General features: G+C 39.4%; 1 protein-coding gene across 1 annotated transcript in view; it reads right to left on the reverse strand.

Moving 5' to 3' along the window:
• NECAB1 (N-terminal EF-hand calcium binding protein 1) overlaps positions 1-22,850 on the reverse strand; it is a 198,880-nt gene that overhangs the window by 111,790 nt on the left and 64,240 nt on the right. Inside the window, exon 4 of the mRNA XM_036117181.2 lies at positions 1,367-1,392. Within this exon, the coding sequence (XP_035973074.1) occupies positions 1,367-1,392 (26 nt within the window). The remainder of the gene's footprint in view (positions 1-1,366; positions 1,393-22,850) is intronic.

Genomic DNA, 22,850 nt, shown 5'->3' on the forward strand with positions numbered 1-22,850 from the left:
TGCACATGGATGAGAATAGACTACAACTTGACCTTTATAGTGATTGCTATTCTTTAGAAAGCCTGGTGGCCATAGTCCCCACAGGCCCTTTGGCCCACTTGGCACAGTTTAGTACCTGTGTGTGGATGGGTCATGGTTGGATTATGTGTAGAAGCAGGTCAGGATTTTCCCGGTTTTTCTTTATTAGTGTTTCATAATTAACAAAATCATGACCTGCTTTGGTACCAGAAACCTTGCTTCTGCGTAAACAACTTGCTTTTCAGTTGGATTATTTTCACTGAATAGGAGAGAGACACTATGCAGGAACAGAAAACAGTGTTTTAGGACCATTGGAAAATTGGAAAGCTTATGGTGATTTTCATATTTGTGTTGTTCGTTATTTTCTTGAAACCATGTGTTCTGATATTTTTTTTCTGACATAACCTCACTCGGTGTCACTCTACCATTTAATGAAATGGAAGATAACCACTCTTGTATACTCTAAAATGGACTTTGTGATGATTCAGTAAACTTTAAATTTGTAAGACTTAGAAGATGTTCAGGAAGCGCTTGTGACTTCAATTAGGAGTTTCAGAGAATCTCATCTGTAAAATTATTTTTAAAAAACCTAGACAATAAAATCAAATTTGGACAAGGTGTTATATAATTACCTTAAAACATATAACTTAAAACCTCCCAACATTCAGAGAAAAATAGCTGTTTCACACTGAATAGTCTCAGAATGCTTCATAATTTTCTCAAAACAAAAAATAAATCGCAGAAATGTTGGCCTTTTCCACATTCCTAGCCTTTGACTTTTGTTTCCAACCATGAGGATGAAGAAAATAAATGAAGAGGCTATAAGTCAGGAATCTGTAGAAATTCCTCTCTCTACTGAAACTTGTTTTGCAAGTGACATTTAACACTCCAGAACTGTTCAGGGAGGTATGGAACAAAGTTGTTTTTATATGTCAAGGGGGTCAATTTTGCAAAAACAGTAGTAAAGGCAATATACTTGAAGAGAATAATGAAGTTGTATTAAACACCAATGTAAAAATATATTCAAACTAGGGGAGAATTTGCTATTGTTAAACTAATTGTACCAAGTGCAAAACAATTCTTCTTTATGAAGAAATTAATGAGCCCCAACTCTTTCTCCACTGAAACACACGCTTGAGTAAAACTCACAGATGAAGATAAATCCTTTGAGATCTCAATTATCTTTTACTATATTCCAAATCTAGGACATTAATTTCAGGGTATGTAGAAATTTAAATAAGATGATGTTCTTTTTCATCCTAAAGCAAGTAGTGAGTTTGATTGCCCATCCCTTCCCCCAAAATACCACAACTTTGCCCACCCCTCCCCCCAAAATACCACAACTTACCACAGAGTTCTTCTGTGTCAAGATTGCTGAAAAGAAAAAAAAAAAATCGTTGTTACTTTGGTAATATTTAAGTCTTTAAATACTTACAGTTATTCCCCCAATCTATAGTACTATATTAATAGATGTAATTATGGTATTTCTTATATTCTACATTGCTTAAATAGTCATGTGAACAATGATTACATCAGATTCCATCTTTGAGCAAATAATTCCTAGGGTTTGTGTTTCCCCCAGTATCATGCTGGGGAATACTGCCTAATCGTGAAGAACATAGACTCTGGAGCTAGAATGCCTGAGTTCAAATCCTGACTCTACCATTTACCACTCATGTGACCCTGAATGGACTTCTTTGCATCCCAGGACTCAGTTCCTCAATCACAAGATGGGGATAATAAGTTCTGTTTCATATGAATGCAATAGGAAGTAAATGGGTTAATACATATAAAGCAGTTAAAAGAGTAACTGACACAAAATAAGCACTCAATAAATGTTAGCTATCAGGATTTCTGATTTGGTAGAACTGCTAGAACTTCCATATCTAAACTCAACCTATGAGGTAAGTTTGACTCCATGCCTTTTTGGAATGATTTCTGACACATAACAAAGAGTTACATGGCTTAATACTTACATGTAAACAATAGTTACCTCTTACTCTTATGAAGATAAATATAGAATAGCAGATGAAATAATAGCAGATATAATACATTCCTATTAGAATAATGTCTTGACCATGGCAGGCATGGTATAGGAATGCAAGAATGGTCCAAAATCAAGCAATAAATCAATTTAAGATTACATTATAACTTAGAGGAGAAAACTGCTATTTAACACTAGATGGGAATTTAATAAAATTCAACACTCCTAATTTTAGAAAGTTTAATGAAATTGGAATAAAAGTAAACCTCTTAAAGATTATAAAGACTTATTAAAAGTCAACTGCAAACATCAACTAACTGAAAATCTTTGATTTTATTCAGCTGCCACAGGTGAAAACCCAATGTAAATAACTGTCATAATCCAGTCCTCCTCTATGTGGCAGTCAGGGCTGCTGGGCTGGAGGGGTACTCGTGGGAGCATTCCAAACGCTGGGTCTTTTTACCAGTTCCATCACTAGTTGTAATATAATCTTAACTTCAGTATTTTATCCTCAGACACTGAATATTTGATCTTGGATAAAGGACATCTCCTCACTTAAGCAGGTCTTTTTGTAAAGTATTTGCCACCAGACAGAACACGTAAAACCTTCTGCAGTAGTTTCAGTGTGGGTTTCTATTCATTCATTTATTTTTCCCACAGGCATTCATTGCTATGTACTAGGGACTGTTCTAACCACCACAGATGGATCAGGTTGCAACAGATACTGAGATGAGTAAGTCTGATCACTAGTCTCTAGCAGCTGGATTTAGAGGTAGACTTCTACAGTAGATAATTAAAATGTGATAAAATAGTTGCTATGGGGTAAGTGGCTAATGGCAAGGTTATCAGGGGCTATAGAGGATGAAATTTTGAGGCTAAGTCTCAAGGGTTAAATAGGAGTAGAAAAGGCAGACAAAGGAAGAACATTCCAGTTAGAAGAAACACTATTTGCAATAAAAGTTACGAATGCGAGTAGTAGTTCTTTTGGCTGGAACATAGATCACTAATGAAGAAATGGGACTAAACAATGAAAAGCCTCATGTGATCATCTAAAAAGTTTCTATGTTCTCTTGTCAACTTAGAATCACAGAGGATTTTAAGGAAGGGGAGTGACATCATCAGATTTATACTTTAGGAAGGTCACTAACCACTGAGTTGAGGTTAGGCAAAAAGACGGTGGAAAAGAGGCCAAGAGAACAGTTTGGACATTATTACTATAGTCTGGGCCAGTTGATCCCAGACTGGAGTATAAAACCCAAGGGGTGTGCAAGGCCATCCAATGGGGGCAAGAAGAAATACTTGGACATCACACACACACACACACACCTCTAAATTTTATTTTGAAATAATTTCAAACTACAAAAAAAAGTGCCCTTCACCTAACCATCTCCCCAGTTGTCAACATTTTATTTCACTTATCACATTCTTTTTCTGTTTGTTTCTTCAAATCATTTGATTGTACATTGCAGATAATGATATCCCTTTACCCCTAAATGCTTCAGTGTATAGTTTCTACAGATAAGTACATTCTCTTACGTACAAGTGAGAAAATTAGTATTGATTCAATGCCATTATAAAATATAGCAGTTCTCAAATATCTGTATTTATATTTAACCTTACATTGTTTTCATTTCTTTTTGTATAATTCTACAGTGTGTAAGTATTAATACAGTGGTGCATACATAGGATTTGATTTGTAAGTCTTCAAATATCAAGATTTCAAGCCAAAATGCCTTAGCTAATATGGGAGCTTGATCAGAGGTATAGGACGAATAGGCAGTGATGGGGAGAGGGGTAAAAAGAATAGACAGATGTGAAGGATTTTGAGGTAAAACCATCAAAGCTTGGAATCTTTTTGGATTCAGAATTAGATCACTTAGACATTTTTAGTATCATTTCAAACATTTTGGTCATTAATACTTACATGTCATTTCCTAACCTTAGTGTTTTCATAGAACTTCAGACTTGGAAAAGGACATTAAAGGTCGCTTTGTTTTTGTATTTTCCTCAGAATGGTTCACAGGTTCATAATGAGATTTTTAATTTCAAAGGAATGAACAATCCAATCCATTATGAAAATTGAATTACATGGAATATATCATAAAACATAGCTCAGAGTTGGGGTGCCTGGGTGGCTCAGATGGTTGAGTGTCTGCCTTCGGCTCAGGTCATGATCCCAGGGTCCTGGGATTGAGCCCCATGTCTGGTTCCTGGCTCAGCGGGGAGCCTGCTTCTCCCTCTCCCTCTGCCTTTCCCCCTGCTCATGTTCTCTTTCTATCTCTGTGTCTCAAATGAATAAGTAAAAAAATCTTAAAAAAAAAAAAAAAACATAGCTTAGAGTAATTTGCATGACATTAGTTCTACATATTCCTTAATAAAAGGCTATGTTCATAAAGTACTATAATGATCCCCTCAAACATTCCTTTATTTAGCTATTTCTGTGCTATGTTGTTTGTTGTGCGTAGTAAAGCATGGTTCTTTTTATAGTAGACTTACATGGGTGAATTCTATAGAACTGATTTCTTACGAGATAGCTCCACCCTGTAGTAACAAAGGATTGTAAAGGAATAGTAAGCCATAGATAAGCCTACAGTATATCTGAGAGTGTGTGATATTGTTCATGTTTATAGTAAGAAAACCTATAATCTTTTAGCTATGCCATTTTTTTAAAAAAAGAAAGCTAAATGGTAAGAATAAATGCTAGTCACATAGTAAACATTCTTACTGAAACAGAACCAGAGGGGTGTTACTATCAGAAGGCATTCTCAGCTAGACGCCAAGGAGGGATAAAGAACAAAGACATTGACTGCAGCCTGACTGACAACTGTGAAGGAGAGAAATAGAAACAAACTAAGTGCTCATTAGCTGAATAACTAAGCAAACTGCATATCATTATAAAATCATTAAAATGTATCTAAAGAGTTGTCAATAGCTTGAAAAAAGCTTATGTTTGGAAGTTATGTAAAAAGGGGGGGAAAGATGGTGGAAGAGTAGGGGACCCTATTTCAACTGGTCCCCGAAATTGAGCTGGATATCTACCAGACCACTCTGAGAACCCACGAAACCAGCCTGAGATGTAAGAAGATCTGGATCTCTACAAACAGAATATCACAGGCGGTTGGTTTTGAGGTACGAAGCGGGGAGCCGTGATTCCACGGGCAGACATCGGAGGATAAACGGCAGCAGGAGGGTGCCTGGCCATGGGGATCCTACACCGATGGTGAGCGACAGCCTCACGCACTGGGGATGGGGCACAGACTAGCAGACTGGTAGCGGCAGGGAAAGGACTTTAGGGCAGCCCCCGGGTCAGAAACCTGGAGCGGTGGGGACGTGCACGCCCATGAACTGGGAGCTGCTGGCGGTTTTAGAAGCACAAAGGGCAGAGATGTGCCCCGACCTGGAGGCAGGAATGGGAGCACTGCGGAGGGGCGCACAACCCAGGACACTGAAGTTTATAGCAGCACGGACAGAAACGGAGACGGTGTGGCCTGGAGAGCTCACTGAAGAACAGACTGAGGTCTCTCTGCTCTGAGGCAGAGGGTTGGAAACGGTCTCTTCTGCTCTGACTCGCGGAAGAGACGCAGAAAGACGCAGGGAAAGGCGCCAGAGAACAAAAGCCCCAAAGACTGATTCCCACTGAGCCCATCCCCCGCCACAGGGGCGCAGGGCAACTCCGCCCAAACAGGGTTGCCTGAGTCACAGCGCGGCAGGCCCCTCCTGCAGAAGACAGGCTGGGAAAACAAGAGGCCAGCAACCCTAAAGTCCCAAGAAAACAGGTACATCTTGCTTGGGTTCTGGCCAATAATTTGGACTCTATACATTCCCTCAAACACCCATCAACAGAATGACTAGGAGGAGCCCCCAAAACAGAAAAGACTCAGAGATTATGACTTATGCTGCAGATTTACAAATGGATGCAGATATAACCAAGATGTCGGAGATGGAATTCAGGCTAGCAATTGTGAAGACAATGGCTAGAATGGAGAAATCAATTAATGGCAACATAGAGTCTCTAAGGGCAGAAATAAAAGGTGAATTGGCAGAACTTAAATATGCTATCAGTGAGATCCAATCCAATCTAGATAATCTAACAGCTAGGGTAACTGAGGCAGAAGAGCGAATAAGCGACCTGGAAGACAATATAATAGATAAAAAGGGAAAAGAGGAGGCCAGGGAAAAACAACTCAGAATCCATGAAAATAGAATCAGAGAAATAAGTGACACCATGAAGCGTTCCAATGTCAGAATAATTGGAATCCCGGAGGGAGTGGAGAGAGAGAGAGGACTAGAAGATGTATTTGAGCAAATCGTAGCTGAGAACTTCCCTAATCTGGGGAATGAAACAAACATCCGAGTCCTAGAGGCAGAGAGGACCCCTCCTAAGATCAAGGAAAACAGGCCAACACCCCAGCAGGTAATAGTAAAACTTGCAAATCTTAGAACCAAGGAAACTATCTTAAGGGCAGTTAGGGGGAAGAGATTCCTTACGTACAGAGGGAGGAACATCAGAATAACGTCAGACCTATCCACAGAAACCTGGCAAGACATATTCAGGGTACTAAATGAGAAGAACATGCAGCCAAGAATACTTTATCCGGCAAGGCTGTCATTTAGAATGGATGGAGAGATGCAGAGCTTTCACGACCAGCAGAAACTGAAAGAATATGTGACCACTAAGCCGGCCCTGCAAGAAATATTAAGGGGGGGGTTCTATAAAAGGAGAAAGACACCAAGAGTGATATACAACAGAAATTTACGGGGACAATCTATAAAAACAACGTCTTCACAGGCAACATGATGACAATTAATTCATATCTTTCAATAATCATTCTCAACGTGAATGGCCTAAATGCTCCCATAAAATGGCACAGGGTTGCAGATTGGATAAAAAGACAGGACCCATCCATATGCTGTCTACAAAAGACTCATTTTGAACCTAAAGATACATCCAGACTGAAAGTGAAGGGATGGAGATCCATCTTCCATGCCAACGGACCTCAAAAGAAAGCTGGGGTAGCAATTCTTATATCAGACGAATTAGATTTTAAACTAAAGTCTGTAATAAGAGACACAGAAGGACACTATATCATTCTTAAAGGGTCTATCCAACAAGAAGATCTAACAATTGTAAATATCTATGCCCCCAACATGGGAGCAGCCATCTACATAAGCCAACTGTTAACCAAAATAAAGAGTCATATTGATAACAATACGTTAATTGTAGGAGACCTCAATACTCCACTCTCAGCAATGGACAGATCATCTAAGCAGAAAATCAACAAGGAAACAAGAGCTTTGAATGATACATTGGACCAGAAGGACCTCATAGATATTTACAGAACATTCCACCCTAAAACAATAGAATACTCATTCTTCTTGAGCGCACATGGAACTTTCTCCAGAATAGACCACATACTGGGTCACAAATCAGGTCTCAACCAATACCAAAAGATTGAGATTATTCCCTGCATATTCTCAGACCACAGTGCTCTAAAACTGGAACTCGATCACAATAAAAAATTTGGCAGAAATTCGAACACTTGGAAGCTAAAGACCACTCTGCTCAAGAATGTTTGGGTCAACCAGGAAATCAAAGAAGAACTTAAACAATTCATGAAAATCAATGAGAACGAAAACACATCGGTCCAAAACCTATGGGATACTGCAAAGGTGGTCCTAAGGGGGAAATACATAGCCATCCAATCCTCACTCAAATAAATAGAAAAATCTGGAATTCACCAACTAACTCTACACCTTAAAGAACTAGAGAAAAAGCAACAAACGATGCCTAAGCCACGCATTAGAAGAGAAATAATTAAAATTAGAGCAGAAATCAATGAATTAGAAACCAGAAACACAGTAGATCAGATCAACAAAACTAGAAGTTGGTTCTTTGAAAGAATTAATAAGATCGATAAACCACTGGCCAGACTTATCCAAAAGAAAAGAGAAAGGACCCAAATTAATAAAATTACGAATGAAAGGGGAGAGATCACGACTAACACCAAGGAAATAGAAACAATTATTAGAAATTATTATCAACAATTATAGGCCAATAAACTGAGCAATCTGGATGAAATGAAGGCCTTCCTGGAAACCTATAAGCTGCCAAGACTGAAACAGGAAGAAACTGACAACCTGAATAGGCCAATAACCAGTAACGAAATTGAAGCAGTGATCAAAAACCTCCCAAAAAACAAGAGTCCAGGGCCTGATGGATTCCCTGGGGAATTCTACCAAACATTCAAAGAAGAAATAATACTTATCCTACTGAAGCTGTTTCAAAAAATAGAAACAGAAGGAAAACTTCCAAACTCATTCTATGAGGCCAGCATTACCTTAATCCCCAAACCAGGCAAAGACCCCATCCAAAAGGAGAATTTCAGACTGATATCCCTGATGAATATGGATTCCAAAATCCTCAACAAAATCCTAGCTAATAGGATCCAACAATACATTAAAAGGATCATCCACCATGACCAAGTGGGATTTATCCCCGGGATGCAAGGGTGGTTCAACATTCGCAAATCAATCAATGTGATAGAACACATTAATAAGAGGAGGGAGAAGAACCATATGGTCCTCTCAATTGATGCAGAAAAAGCATTTGACAAAATACAACATCCTTTCCTGATTAAAACTCTTCAGAGTATAGGGATAGAGGGAACATTCCTCAAGTTCATAAAATCCATCTATGAAAAACCCACAGCAAATATCATCCTCAATGGGGAAAAGCTGAGAGCCTTTCCCTTAAGATCAGGAACACGTCAAAGATGCCCACTCTCGCCACTATTGTTCAACATAGTACTAGAAGTCCTAGCAACAGCAATCAGACAACAAAAAGAAATAAAAGGTACCCACATTGGCAAAGAAGAAGTCAAACTCTCTCTTTTCACAGATGACATGATACTTTATGTGGAAAACCCAAAAGACTCCACCCCCAAATTACTAGAACTCATCCAGCAATTCAGTAATGTGGCAGGATACAAAATCAATGCACAGAAATCAGTTGCTTTCTTATACACTAACAACGCAACTGTAGAAAGAGAAATTAAAGAAACGATTCCATTTACAATAGCACCAAAAACCATAAGATACCTCAGAATAAACCTAACCAAAGAGGTAAAGGCTCTATACTCTAGGAACTACAAAATACTCATGAAAGAAATTGAAGAAGACACAAAAAGATGGAAAAATATCCCATGCTCATGGATCGGAAGAATAAACATTGTTAAAATGTCTATGCTACCCAGAGCAATCTATACCTTCAATGCCACCCGATCAAAATTCCAATGACATTTTTCAAAGTGCTCGAACAAACAATCCTAAAATTTGTATGGAATCAGAAAAGACCCTGAATCGCCAAGGAGATGTTGAAAAAGAAAAACAAAGCTGGGGGCATCATGTTGCCTGATTTCAAGCTATATTACAAAGCTGTGATCACCAAGACAGCATGGTACTGGCACAAAAACAGACATACAGACCAATGGAACAGAATAGAGAACCCAGATATGGACCCTCAACTCTATGGTCAAATAATCTTTGACAAAGCAGGAAAAAACATGCAATGGAAAAAAGACAGTCTCTTCAACAAATGGTGCTGGGAAAATTGGACAGCCACATGCAGAAGAATGAAACTCGACCATTCTCTAACACCATTCACAAAGATAAACTCAAAGTGGATGAAAGACCTCAATGTGAGACAGGAATCCATCAAAATCCTAGAGGAGAACATAGGCAGTAACCTCTTTGACATCGGCCACAGCAACTTCTTTCAAGATACATCTCCAAAAGCTAGTGAAACAAAAGCAAAAATGAACTTTTGGGACTTCATCAAGATAAAAAGCTTCTGCACAGCAAAAGAAACAGTCAACAAAACAAAGAGGCAACCCACAGAATGGGAAAAGATATTTGCAAATGACACTACAGATAAAGGGCTGGTATCCAAGATCTATAAAGAACTTCTCAAACTCAACACCCAAAAAACAAATAATCAAGTCAAAAAGTGGGCAGAAGAGATGAAAAGACACTTCTCTGAAGAAGACATACAAATGGCTAACAGACACATGAAAAAATGTTCATCATCATTAGCCATCAGGGAAATCCAAATCAAAACCACATTGAGATACCACCTTACACCAGTTAGAATGGCAAACACGGACAGGGAAAGAAACAACAAATGTTGGAGAGGTTGTGGAGAAAGGGGAACCCTCTTACACTGTTGGTGGGAATGGAAGTTGGTACAGCCACTTTGGAAAACAGTGTGGAGGTGCCTCAAAAATTTAAAAATAGAGCTACCCTATGACCCAGCAATTGCACTCCTGGGTATTTACCCCAAAGACACAGATGTAGTGAAAAGAAGGGCCATATGCACCCCAATGTTCATAGCAGCAGTGTCTGCAATAGCCAAACTGTGGAAAGAGCCAAGATGCCCTTCAACAGATGAATGGATAAAGAAGATGTGGTCCATATATACAATGGAATATTACTCAGCCATCAGAAAGGATGAATACCCAACTTTTACATCAACATGGATAGGACTGGAGATTATGCTAAGTGAAAAGTCAAGCAGAGAAAGTCAATTATCATATGGTTTCACTTATTTGTGGAACATAAGGAATAGCATGGAGGACATTAGGAGAACGAAGGAAAAATGGCGGGGAGGATGGGAGGGAGAGATGAACCATGAGAGACTATGGACTCTGAGAAACAAACAGGGTTTTAGAGGAGAGGGGGGAGGGGGGATTGGTTAGCCCGGTGATGGGTATTAAGGAGGGCATGTACTGCATGGAGCACTGGGTGTTATACGAAAACAATGGATCATGGATCACCACATCAAAAACCAATGATGTATTATATGGTGACTAACATAACATAATAAAATTTTAAAAAAAAAGTCATGTAAAAATGTGAAACCAGATATAAATGGTATATATAGAATAAAAAAATGCATATGTTAAGGACTTGGGGAAAAAGTAACAATAACCAATAGCAGGTCACATTGCTTCTGGATGCTAGGACTTTGGGTGGGTTTGCTCTTGCCCTCTTTACAGTTTTCCAGATCTTTGGTTTCTCTTATTTCAAGGTTTCATTTATAATGGGGGAAAAAGCAAACTTTATGATTACAAATAGAATGACTCAGGAAAAGATGTGAAGCATAAAAGGTAAGGTTCTTATTATTTAACTTATGAATCTACTTGGTACAAATTACAATATATCTGTCAGTTTGGACCTACCACTCAATTTTGCAAAAAGCACCACTCACACTCCAAGTGTAACAAGGACACAACATACACTGAACACCATTCATTTACAAGTCTTTGGGGCAGCTGAAGTTGTTTTGTCTTGATTCTTCTGTGTCAGGCACTGTTCGTTCTGAACTGCTCTCCTGAGAAGTAGGTTTACCGTCAAGAAAAGAGAAAATATTTGGGAAGGGCAGACTGATTTCTACTTGGGATTTCAGAATCTTTCTAATACAACCTTTTATAAACCAGCTCTCAATTCCAGGGTCCACCTCAAAACAATTTTAGCTTCACATGAACATTCTTAGTTATCTCTGAAGTATTTTTCAATGGATTATCTGTGTTTGGTATATAAATAAGAACAAAGGATTAGGACTTTCTTACTGAAAAACCACCATTCTCAACTCTTTTTTTGCTTCTGATTATATTCAAGATTTTTAGCTACTTCTTCAAAATTAATATACTGTGGATCTAAACAGGAACCTTTAGAGTCTAAGTCCTACTTCACATTTTACTGAGCTTCCAGTTCATCACTGGCCAGTCTGAATATTACCAGTGCAAACAGGTTTTTTTCTTCAGTCGGCAAAACAGTTTGCTAAACACTGCTAAGCTGCCTGATAACCTGAAGGAGTTAATTTTGGCTTATGAAGATGTTTACTTCTAGACAGTATTTGAGGCAAGGAGAATGTGACTCAGTGAGCAACATACTTAGTTACTCCCTACGCTTAGTTACTCCCTGATGGGAGCACTGTAGTGATGCCCACATTGGTTTATTGGCAGATTAGCAGGCTGGCTAAGTAACAAATATGCTCAGCCATCATAGTGTTCATTTTACAAAAGAATATTATGATCTTCCAATTCACTAAGAATAATCTGAGCAGAATATCCTTCCATCATCATCAGAGCAAATGTGTTCATCTAGTTCTGACACACCAAACAAAACAACATTAATGAAAATCAACAGAAGCAATATTGGGAGATCAGAAGAATGATAAAGGCCCTGAACTTGCAAATATGTTGGGACAGTTTTTAACTCCATGAAATAGATCTGTAACTGGTCATAAAGAGTCTGCTCATATAAGAGTCTGTCCCTCCAGTGGAGGGGGGACAGGGCAGATTCTGAGAAAGACGAGGGTCTAGAATGGGATGTGTCTCCTCTGATGGAGTAGATGCTGTAGATACAAACTAAGTTGAGGTGAACTCTTGCAGCTAAGAGACCTCCATCTAAAGGACTACAGTGACAGAATGGTGGCCAAAGGGATTTCCGGGACAGATTCTATTCAGCTATCCCCACATGTAGGGGAAAGTTACTTTAGTCACCAGACTGCAGACCCAAGAGATAGCATGAATGCAGGTCCCCGCTTGTAGAAGAACAGCAATACCACACAGGTTATCAAACAGGGGCTTGGACTGTGCAATGAGCAAAGAAAACCAGAAGCAGGATAAAAATGGAGATTGCGGTTTTTAAACATTAAAATTTTTTTCCAGTGTAAAATGATTACCACAATCAAGTTAACTAATGCATCCATTACTTCACATGATTACTATTTTTTTTTTTAGATTGGTTCTTATAATCAAGACAAATAGTTGTCAGAAGCAAGGTAGTACGTAAGGCCAAGCTATCAACATAGTGTGACAGGACACGGAGTGAACACTGGTAAGAACTCTGTAAATTCCTTCTGCTGAAGGCCAAAACTGTTCCTAGAACCTAGAGTAGGTCAGAGCCTGTGATTATAGGTGAAAGGGTCCTAAGTATATGGGAGACGAGTGCTACAGAGTTGTAGTAGACAGTGTTTAGCAACCAGCTGGCTTGAAGTGTGGGCTTAGAGTCTATCGTGATCAGGAGAGTCTTTGCATTTGGGTGTCCTCTATAGGGGGAACTTATAGGAGGTACCACAAACAGGAATCTGAACCTTGCTAATATTGGGACCAATTAAGGTCAGACTATTTTCACACATAAACACAACGTCTCATGTAAGAGACAAAATGGAATTGGAAAATCATTCTGTTTTTTAGGTCAAAAGCTAATCATGTACTCATCCAAGATATAGTAAACATTTTCTATGTGAATTTCGCTGGGCTGCCTTGTGTCCCCCCAAGCAGGTTTGTTCAAGTTTTAAACCCAATACCTATGAATACGGTCTTGTTTGGAAATAGGATCCTTGCAGATATAATCAAGTTAAGAGGAGGTCATACTGAGCTAAGGTTGACCCTAACCCAGTGATGGGATCTGTAGAAGGGAAGTTTGGATTCAGAGACAGGGAGAAGAGGTCCTGTGAAGGTGGAGGCAGAGGCTGGAGTGATGTTGCTGTGAGTCAGGAACACCAAGGACTTCTGGCAACCACTAGGAGCTGGAAGAAACAAGGAAGAATTCTCCCCTGGAAACTTCAGAAAAGGCATGGCGTGCCAACAGCTTGATGTTAGACTTAATGGCTTCCAGGATGGATTTCTGTTGTTTTAAGCTACCCAGTCTGTGGCACTTTGTCACTGCAGCCCTAGGAAGCTACTACGTGTTTTACCAAAGGCTGTGGTAGGTTCCAAAGTCATGCACGCAAAATAACACCAACTTTTAATTTCTGTGTCAATTTCGTAGCCCTTGAGCATTTAGTGAACCAAAGAGCTGGTTCGAAAGTTGGCAGTTACTATATTGAATTAGATGAACTGAAGTTTGGGAATTCCAAATGAAAGCTTATGGTACCCTAAAGAGTCAAATATGGGGAAAAATAAAAATAATAAATTTTAAAAAATGAAGAATTCAAAGTAAAATAACAACATATCTGGAGTACTTGGTATATGCCGGGTTCGATGTTGAGAGCTTTACCTGGTGTATCTCACTTCCTGCAACTCTGATTTCATGATTCCCCATTGTACAAGGAGGGGACTAGGCCTTAGGTGAGGTTCAGTCACTTATCTGAGGTCACACATCTAATGAGTGGCAGGACCAGGATTCAAACCTAGGTATGTTTAACTCAAGAATGCTCTTAACCACTAGATATAGGAATCCTGGACTCAATAATAAATATTTGGAGTCATCAGCACGAGGGGGCACTCAAAACCATAGGAATAGTCAAACTACATAGTGTTTGTACTTTGTAGTAGGAGCCATGGACGAACCTTCATTTGGACTCTTTAATCTAAAACACGTCATCACACCCACCAAAGGTGAGGATAGTGATTTCTCCAACTGGCTTTTCCTCCATTGAACTCTGAAGTCACACAAGGGCAGATACTTTAACCCACTTACTGTATAACAAATATTAAAAATAGGAACTGACACAAGGCATGAACCAGATTAATACTTTTTGAACTGAATCCTAGAGATGACCATTGTCTAAGACCCCAGTAGAGAACAATCCCAATTTGTGATGAAAAAAAATTAAGAACCTGTGAATATATTTAACCAAGGAGGTAAAAGATCTCTACACTGAAATCTATAAGACATTGATGAAAGACACTGAAGACACAAATAAGAGCAAGATAGTCTGTGCTCATGAATTGGAAGAATATTAATGTATCCATACTACCCAAAGCAATCTACAGATTCAATGCAATTCTTATCAAAATTCCAATGGCATTTTTCAGAAATAGAAAGAATAATCCTAAAATATGTATGGAACCACAAAAGACCCAGAATAGCCAAAGCAATCTTGAGAATGAAGAATAAAGCTGGGGGAATCATGCTCCCTGATCTCAAACTATATATATTACAAATCTATGATAAAACAGTATGTTACTGGCATAAAAACATGTATCAATGGAACAGATTAGAGAGCCCAGAAATAAACCCATGAATATACACAATTACTGTCAAAGGTGGCAAGAATACACAATGGGGAAAAGAGAGTCTCTCTTTAATAAATGGTGATGAGAAAACTGGACAGCCACATGCAAAGAATGAAACTGGGCCCCCCTGTCCTATGCCGTATACAAAAATGAACTCAAATTGATTAGACTTAAATTTAAGACTTAAATTTAAAATGAAATTAAAGACTTAAATTTAAGACCTTCAACAATAAAACTCCTTGAAAAAAACATAGTGGGGGTAAGCTGGCTATTGGTCTTAGCAAGGACTTTTTTTTTGGATTTGACACTAAAAGCAAAGGCAACGAAAGCAAAAATAAACACGTGGAACTTATCAAGCTAAAAAGCTTTTTCACAGCAAAGGAAACCATTAATGAAATGAAAAGCCAAGCTATGGAATGGTAGAAAATATTTGTTAATTGTATATCTGATAAGCAGTTAATATACAAAATAAAGAACTCATACAACTCAATAGCCAAAAAACAATCTAATTGAAAAATTGCCAGAGACTTGAATATTCTTTAAAAGACAAATGGCCAACAGGTGCATGACAACGTGCTCAACATCACTAGTCCTCAGGGAAACACAAATCAAATCCACACTGAGCTATCACCTCACACCTGTCAGAATGGCTATCCTCAAAAAGATAACAAACAAGTGTTGGTGAGGGTACAGAGAAGAGAGAAGCTTTATGCACTGTATTGTTGGGAATGCAAACTGGCAGAGCACTATGGAAAACAGTATGGAGGGGCCTCAGAAAACTAGCAATAGCACTACCATATGTTCTAGCAATCCCACTTTTGGGTATTTATATGGAGAAAACAAAAACATTAACTCAAGAAGATATCTGCACATTGCAGCATTATTTACAATAGCTGAGACATGGAAACAACCTAAGTGCCTTTAGACAAATGAACGGATAAAGAAGTTGTGAGACATACATGTGAATATTATTCAACCATGAAAAAGGGAATCCTGACATTTGGAAAGACACAGATGGACCTTGAAGGCATTACAGTATGTGAAATAAGGCAGAGAAAGGCAAATACCATATACTACATACTGAAAAGGAGCCTACATAGGGTGGGCAGGGGATAAAAAAGACCGGGGTCTCAGAAATCAAGAAGAGAGTTCCAAGAGCTCTCCAGAGTGAAGAAAGACACAATAAGGAATGAAGAACCAGTGTAGTTCACATTTAATGTCTTTGGCCACTTTTGAGCAACAGTTTCAGTCCTTCCCTGAAATCAGGGGGCCTAGGAAATGCAGGCAGAACATAAACCTGACTCTTTGAAGAAATGGGACACAAAAGCAAGAAATAAGGCAGAACTAAGAAGATATAGTGAGAGAAGTTCAAATGATGAGAGAATGTTATGTTCCCAGGCTGGAACCAACAGGCAGAGAAGAAAGAGGTGGTAACAGGTGGAGAGACGCCAAGCGGAGACAAGAGAGGAGGAATCTGAAACACAGGTGTAACCCTGACCAGGGGGGAAGCATATCTCTTTGTTCAAGCCTAAAATTAAAACAACAACAAAAAAGACATCTAATTGGTTCATATCCGTGACTATTTTCTAGTTTTTTAGAGGTTTTAAATCTGGCTGAGCATCTGAACCACCTGGAGAATTTTTTTTAGGTAGCTTTTCAAGCATAACACTTAGAGATTATGCTTCAAAAATTCAAGATGTGGCTCAAGAAGCTCTTCTTTAAAAAAGTTGCCAAGGTGATTTCAGTAAGCAGCCTTTACCTTTAACACTAGGTCTCAAATCGAAGTATTTCTTAGAAAGGAAACCATCTGCAAAGAATATGTGCTGTACGGTAAGTGGTAGCTTAAATGTATTACAGTTGTACGCGCCATGTTAATAGCATATGCTCGACAATTCTATCAACATAATATCCTCTATTACTTGCTTCTCTGGCCCTTCAGAGGTCCAAGTTCCCTGTAGTAGCAGACGGAACCTGCTTACACAAAAAGGCTCCAAATCAAAATCGCGTCTTTGCCCTTGCTCCCTTGTAAGCTGTACACAATGCCTAGTGGAGAAGACCGACTGGAGTAAAAATTCTCCGGAGTCACGTTCCGGGTCCCTTTGCGTTTCTCCTCTCAGCACTTACCATCCACGTAGCTTCGGTGTCTCAGTGGCTGATACGAAGGCTTACTTGTATCTCTAGTCCTGTCTTCTACCCCAGACCTCCGTCGGGCTTCTCCAGTTGGCCAGGCTGCGGGAGTTACAGCCGCGCCCCTCAGCCCCGAGCGAGCGTAGGAATCCCGTGGAGCGCTTGGTAAACACAGGTTCCGGGGCCCCACACCCAGAGATTCTCTGTTACGAGGGGGGGTCCGTGAGTTTGCATTTCTCTCGAGCTTCCAGGTGATGGTTTGAGTAGCACCAACGGAACCTGAACGTAGCTTCTTTTTCTTGGTATACTTTTGATCTAAGAGCCTAACATCACGAGCCACGAGCACCACCTGTCAGCTGACGCCGGCCCTGCCTCACTTGCACTAACTTGTTCAGGGCACGTGAAGGAGAGTCTTCTAATTAACTTCAGGCATTTGTGGATAGATGGACTTCGGAACCTACCATTTGAGGCTTCAAACAGGATGTTTTCTCCAAGGCTCTGATTTTGAACAGCTTTTGGCACACAAATAATGTTAAAAATTGCATCTTGAATGTTAGGTCAGGTATAGAAGTTGCATAGGGGGAGAGTATAATGGATCTACGTTTTACAGACATTCTTTTGCAAAGGTATTTCATATGTAGGAAAAAAACCCACTCTGACTTTCCGGTTGTTATCACTGAAAGGAAATACTGGAGCGGAGGTTCAGAGAAACAATAAAAATTTACCAGAAATTGTTTTCATCAGCCCGAGATTTATAACTGCTGAAGCATAACAGAACCACAAGCAGCTGCACTCTTTAAGTATTAGAGGATGTTGAACTCGAACTGGTTGACTGACATCTGTATTTTCCAGAACTAAAAAGCTGTCCCATGGCTCATGTCCTCAGAGGACAATGAATATGTGACTCCCCACTCTTCCAATTCCCTGTACTGCTTTGTCTCACTGCTTCCTCTCTCTTGCTCTGTACCTGGCCCCCTCCTCTGCTGCCCCCATCAGAGCTCCCAGCATCTGCTGGGGAGTTCTTCCCTTTTCTTTTTCTGTCTTCATTCTTATTTCTTCCACCTCCTGCTACTTCTCAGACCAATTAGTCCTGACATTGACAAGATTTGTCTTTATAATGCAGTGGATGACATCTCTTGCTTGTTCTGCTCATCTCTTCCATTCTTCTGTACCATCATCCCCTATCTCTGGGAAACCTGCCCTCAACTATATGTTTCTGTTGGAGCTGTTGATCATAGTACCCCAGTCCCACCCTACCTCAACCCAATCTACTTGGCCACATGCACGTGCATGAAAATACTCTCCGGAGGGCCTAAGGTAATATGATGGAGCCTTGCACTACCTAAAGCCACTCACCCTCCTTGCCACGTGGCAGAATCTTATCTGTGGTAGAACAGACTGGGGCAATCCTGAGAGAGAAACAACTGGGGAGAGGGGTAGGAGAAGGCATGGGACAGCATGAATGAATAAACAAGAATAATGACCCCAAGTCCCTAGAATCCCTGGGACAAGCTTTACACCAAGAGTCTCCACTCCCTAGTCATGGTAGCAATGAATTCTGTCTCTTTCTCTTTCTTAATCTACTTTGAGTTTAGTTTCTGCCACATGTGCCTGAAAAAAGATAGAATTCATAACTAATGACAGCACTACTTTTCTACCAAAGGGAAAATTAATCTTCCCTTCACAAGGGACGTTAAAATTTGGGACTTTTGCTGGCTCAGCTGTGTCTGCTCCTGAGTGGTGGTAAGCCCTGCCCTTCCTCCTTCCACCTCAACATTGGTTCTTACCCAGCTCCTTCTCCACCTGGAACTCCTTCAGGAGCCTCACAAACACTCTCCAGAGTAGGGTTTCTCAAACTCTCTGTGGGGAATGGTGAGATTTTTAAATTTCCATTTTCTGCCAGAGTGATAGTTTCGTACAAAACTATAAAAATGAATTTACTACATCATGTACTTGGATTGTGCAGCAATGTCAAACTGCTATAAAAGTATCTAAACACTCATGTTTTCTTATCTCAGGTGGACAAGTAACAGTTTGTGGGCCACTGTCAGTCTGTGGCCTACACTTTGAGAAGCGCCAATACACAGAGCCGCTATTGTGCAGACTGTTCTTAATGCCTGTTTTAGGTTTCAGAATTTCTTTCTTTTTTAAAAAGATTTATTTATTTGAGAGAGAGAGCAAGAGAGTGAGAGCATGTGAGCAGGGGGAAGGGCAGAGGGGAGGGAAGCTTCAGGCAGACTCCCCGCTGAGCATAGAGCCCGACGTGGGGCTCGGTCCCAGGACACTGAGACCATGACCTGAGCCAAAATCAAGAGTCGGACACTTAACTGACTGAGCCACCCAGGTGTCCCCAGAATTTATTTTTAAGAAACATGTTTTGTATCAGAGACATCAGCAAAATGTGGAATAAAAACTGGAATCTGCTCTGGTTGTCACAAATAAGTTAGGTCTCTATTGTCTAATCTCTTAAAATAATTGGATTTTAGAAAAGCCCAATTTTAACTAAGAAAAAGGGTTTCCAAATAATACCAAGTATTAAGCATTAATACTTTCCATCTCCTTATGTATTACTTAATAACATTTCTAGATAAAGTATTCTGTTTTGCATCATATAAAATGGCTTCATGAATAAGGGGATTTCACAAGATGGAGAAGTCTAAGAGTTAAGTTTCAGAAAACACATACAGATTTTTGTAAGTATACAAAAAGCATCAGAAATTGTCTTAATTTAAGAAAGTTTGATATGACTAGGAATGTCTAAATTTTTTCAAAAGATGAAAAGAAGAAACATAAAGGCTACTCTGGAGAGTAGAAAAAATGATGCGTTTGGGGCATGTTTACACCTTTCTTTTTTATATGAGAAAAAATTGTTATGCATAACTCTGAATCTGGTGCACTCTGAAAATGCTTGATCCTTCTTCCTAGTATTTCTAAAATTCAATCTTGTTAGCTTATTTTAAACATCACTTTGCCTTTCAGAATTCAATCTTTGCCATCAGGCAAACAATATAAGAAAGACCAGTAGAAACATTCCAGAAAATTGTTCAATCTAGTGGAGAAAAATAACTTTAGGAGTAAGAAATGAATTCTTCCTTGTTTTTTTTTTCTTCTTAAAATCAGTATTGTCTTTTCACAAAATTCATTCAAGTGCCTCGTATTTATATGAGGGGAAAATCAATTCTTCTGGGATATATATGTTTTTGGAAAGGACAGAAGTTGCAAAAAGCAAGCACTATATTAACTTAAAAAATTCAACATGTTAATTGTAAGTGAAAGAAGAGACAGATTATTGTGTGGCATCAAGATATATGTACTCCAACTTATGTACTGTTATCAAGTTTCTGATGTTCTAAACTTTTTAAGATGATTTATTTATTTTAGAGAGAGAGAGTGAGAGCAAGCGGGGTGGGGGTGCAGAGGGAGAGGGAGAGAATCCCAAGCAGACTACCCTGTTGAGCATAGAGACCAACACTGGGCTTGACCCCAAGGCCCTGAGATCATGACCTGAGCCCAAATCAAGAGTCAGATGCTTAACAGAATGAGCCACCCAGGCACCCCAACTGATGTTCTAAATTTTGTATGTGAGTTGGGGGAAGAGAAGTAAGGAGAATATTTTGTAACAACATTTTGGGCTTTGCATACATTTTCTATCTCCAATATCCAGTAGAATTCGTTTTATTCAACTTATTACTTTGTCCACTCAAAAATATAGCTAGATAGAGATCTTATATTTTAAAAAAGTTATTCCCAAAGAAAAACCATTTAAATTCAAACATAAACAAATAATAAAGTCTACATACATATGCTGAGCAATATATTCCTTCAATGGCCTACATATCCCCCTTCAGGACCAATACATGAACCTACCTCATTGTTTTGCCTCATAAAATGCCTAATTTTACTATGATTTCCAAAACTCAATTTTGCAAGCTTATTTCAAACATCGTGTCACTGAAAGCTTCATCTTTATCATCATGCATACGGTGTACCCGTTTGAGTGGCACCTCCGGTGACAACTCTGTTTCCCTCCTATCTCATCCCCTAGCCATACAGTTCACTTCTAAGAGGGACATCTATTATTTCCAGTCTCATATGTATCCCAGTGATATTCTTCTATAGCCTAACAAATTCATGCATATATATTTTCTTTTTTTAATCGAAAAGTAGGATGCTGTACAGGCCATTCTATACCTTGCTTGATTTACTTGGCAATATATCTTGGACATCCTTTCTTATCCATATATAGTGTTGTCTCAATCTTCGGTAGCTACATAGTTTTCTACCAAACGAAAGTGCTGTATTTTATGTATAGAGCCCCTATTCAATGAGTACAATTGTTAAGACAGGCTACTTCCAAACTGAGAGGTCATTTATATAGAAAGAAGTACCACGTCAGTGTGTTCATCTCTGACTAATCCTCCTAAGTCCCAGCAATTCCTCTGTCATCATTGCTATTAGGTTATGTCCTGTTCTCAATATACCAGTCTCATGCTTCACACCTGGATTTGAATCTTACTGGAAGGCAGTATCCCGTAGTGGGTGAGAATCAGGAGATCTGAGTTTGTGCCTGGCTCCACCATTTACTAGATGTACGACTTTAGGCAAGTTACTTACATTTCTGGGCTAGAATTCCCTCATGTGTAATTAGGAATAATAATAATTATACCTTTCTCAAAGGATTACTTGTGAAGATTGGATAACCCAATATATGTAATGCCTTTAGCTCAGAGCCTGGCACATAATTAGTATCCCCCAATGTGGCAGCTCTCAAGGGACACTTAGATAATTATGCTTCAGCAGACTAAATGGGAAGAGGTTCTTAGTCCTTTGCCATGTGACAGCATTTCCTTTACTATTTACCATATGACACTGATTACCTTTTATTAGAGGATGGTATATGGCAAGGCCTAGGCAATCCTATTTCCAAGTTATGATTTATATTATGGCAAGGGAAAGAGAATAAATGCATAAGATGCTCTTTAGTCTTTTATCTTGCCCTATGTCAGGAAAATTTTGCATGCTTGCTTCTTTGCCAGAAGCTCAAATGAGGAAGGGAACGATGGAACTGTATGTTCTCACTGCCAGTCATATTGGATTACTTTGAGGGAGAGAAGTTCCTGTTAACACAGCCTGCCTTGTGGATGAACCTCTCCTTGACCGTCCCTCCTAAGATCAGAGAAGGGGACATTGAGTCTTCAATTCTCCCTGGACATAGAAACAGCTCCAACAGAGACCTCATCATCACAGAACTCTGAGGAGCCAGTGGGGGTAATATCTGATTGTCACTGAATGTTAATAAAGGGATTTGTAGAGGCCCCTTTGGACTGCTAATGTACTGAGTATTCAGTATTTAGAATACTGAGCCTTTCCCTCAGAGTCTTATAGAAGAAATCTATTAATCAATGTGAGACCTGGAAGGAAGAAAAAAAGATTATCTCTAATGTTTAATAAAAAATTCTCCCATAGAGCCCCAAGGCTTAACTTCTCTCACACCACCCCTACGCTAGTAGGCATGTTCCTACTTCCATAACTTCGTTCCTTCTCTCCCCTGGACCTGGAAAGACCCCTTCCTTCCTTCCCTCCTTCCCCTCAGATTGTCACATTGAGCCCCTTCAATGCCATGTGCGTCGCATCTTCTTCATGATGCTGTTTCTGACCATGCCAGCCCTTCTTTACTTCCACTCTCCTGACCCCTC

The sequence above is a fragment of the Halichoerus grypus genome, chromosome 5 (genome assembly GCF_964656455.1).
Source record: "Halichoerus grypus chromosome 5, mHalGry1.hap1.1, whole genome shotgun sequence".
In the NCBI taxonomy this organism is placed as follows: Eukaryota; Metazoa; Chordata; class Mammalia; order Carnivora; family Phocidae; genus Halichoerus; species Halichoerus grypus.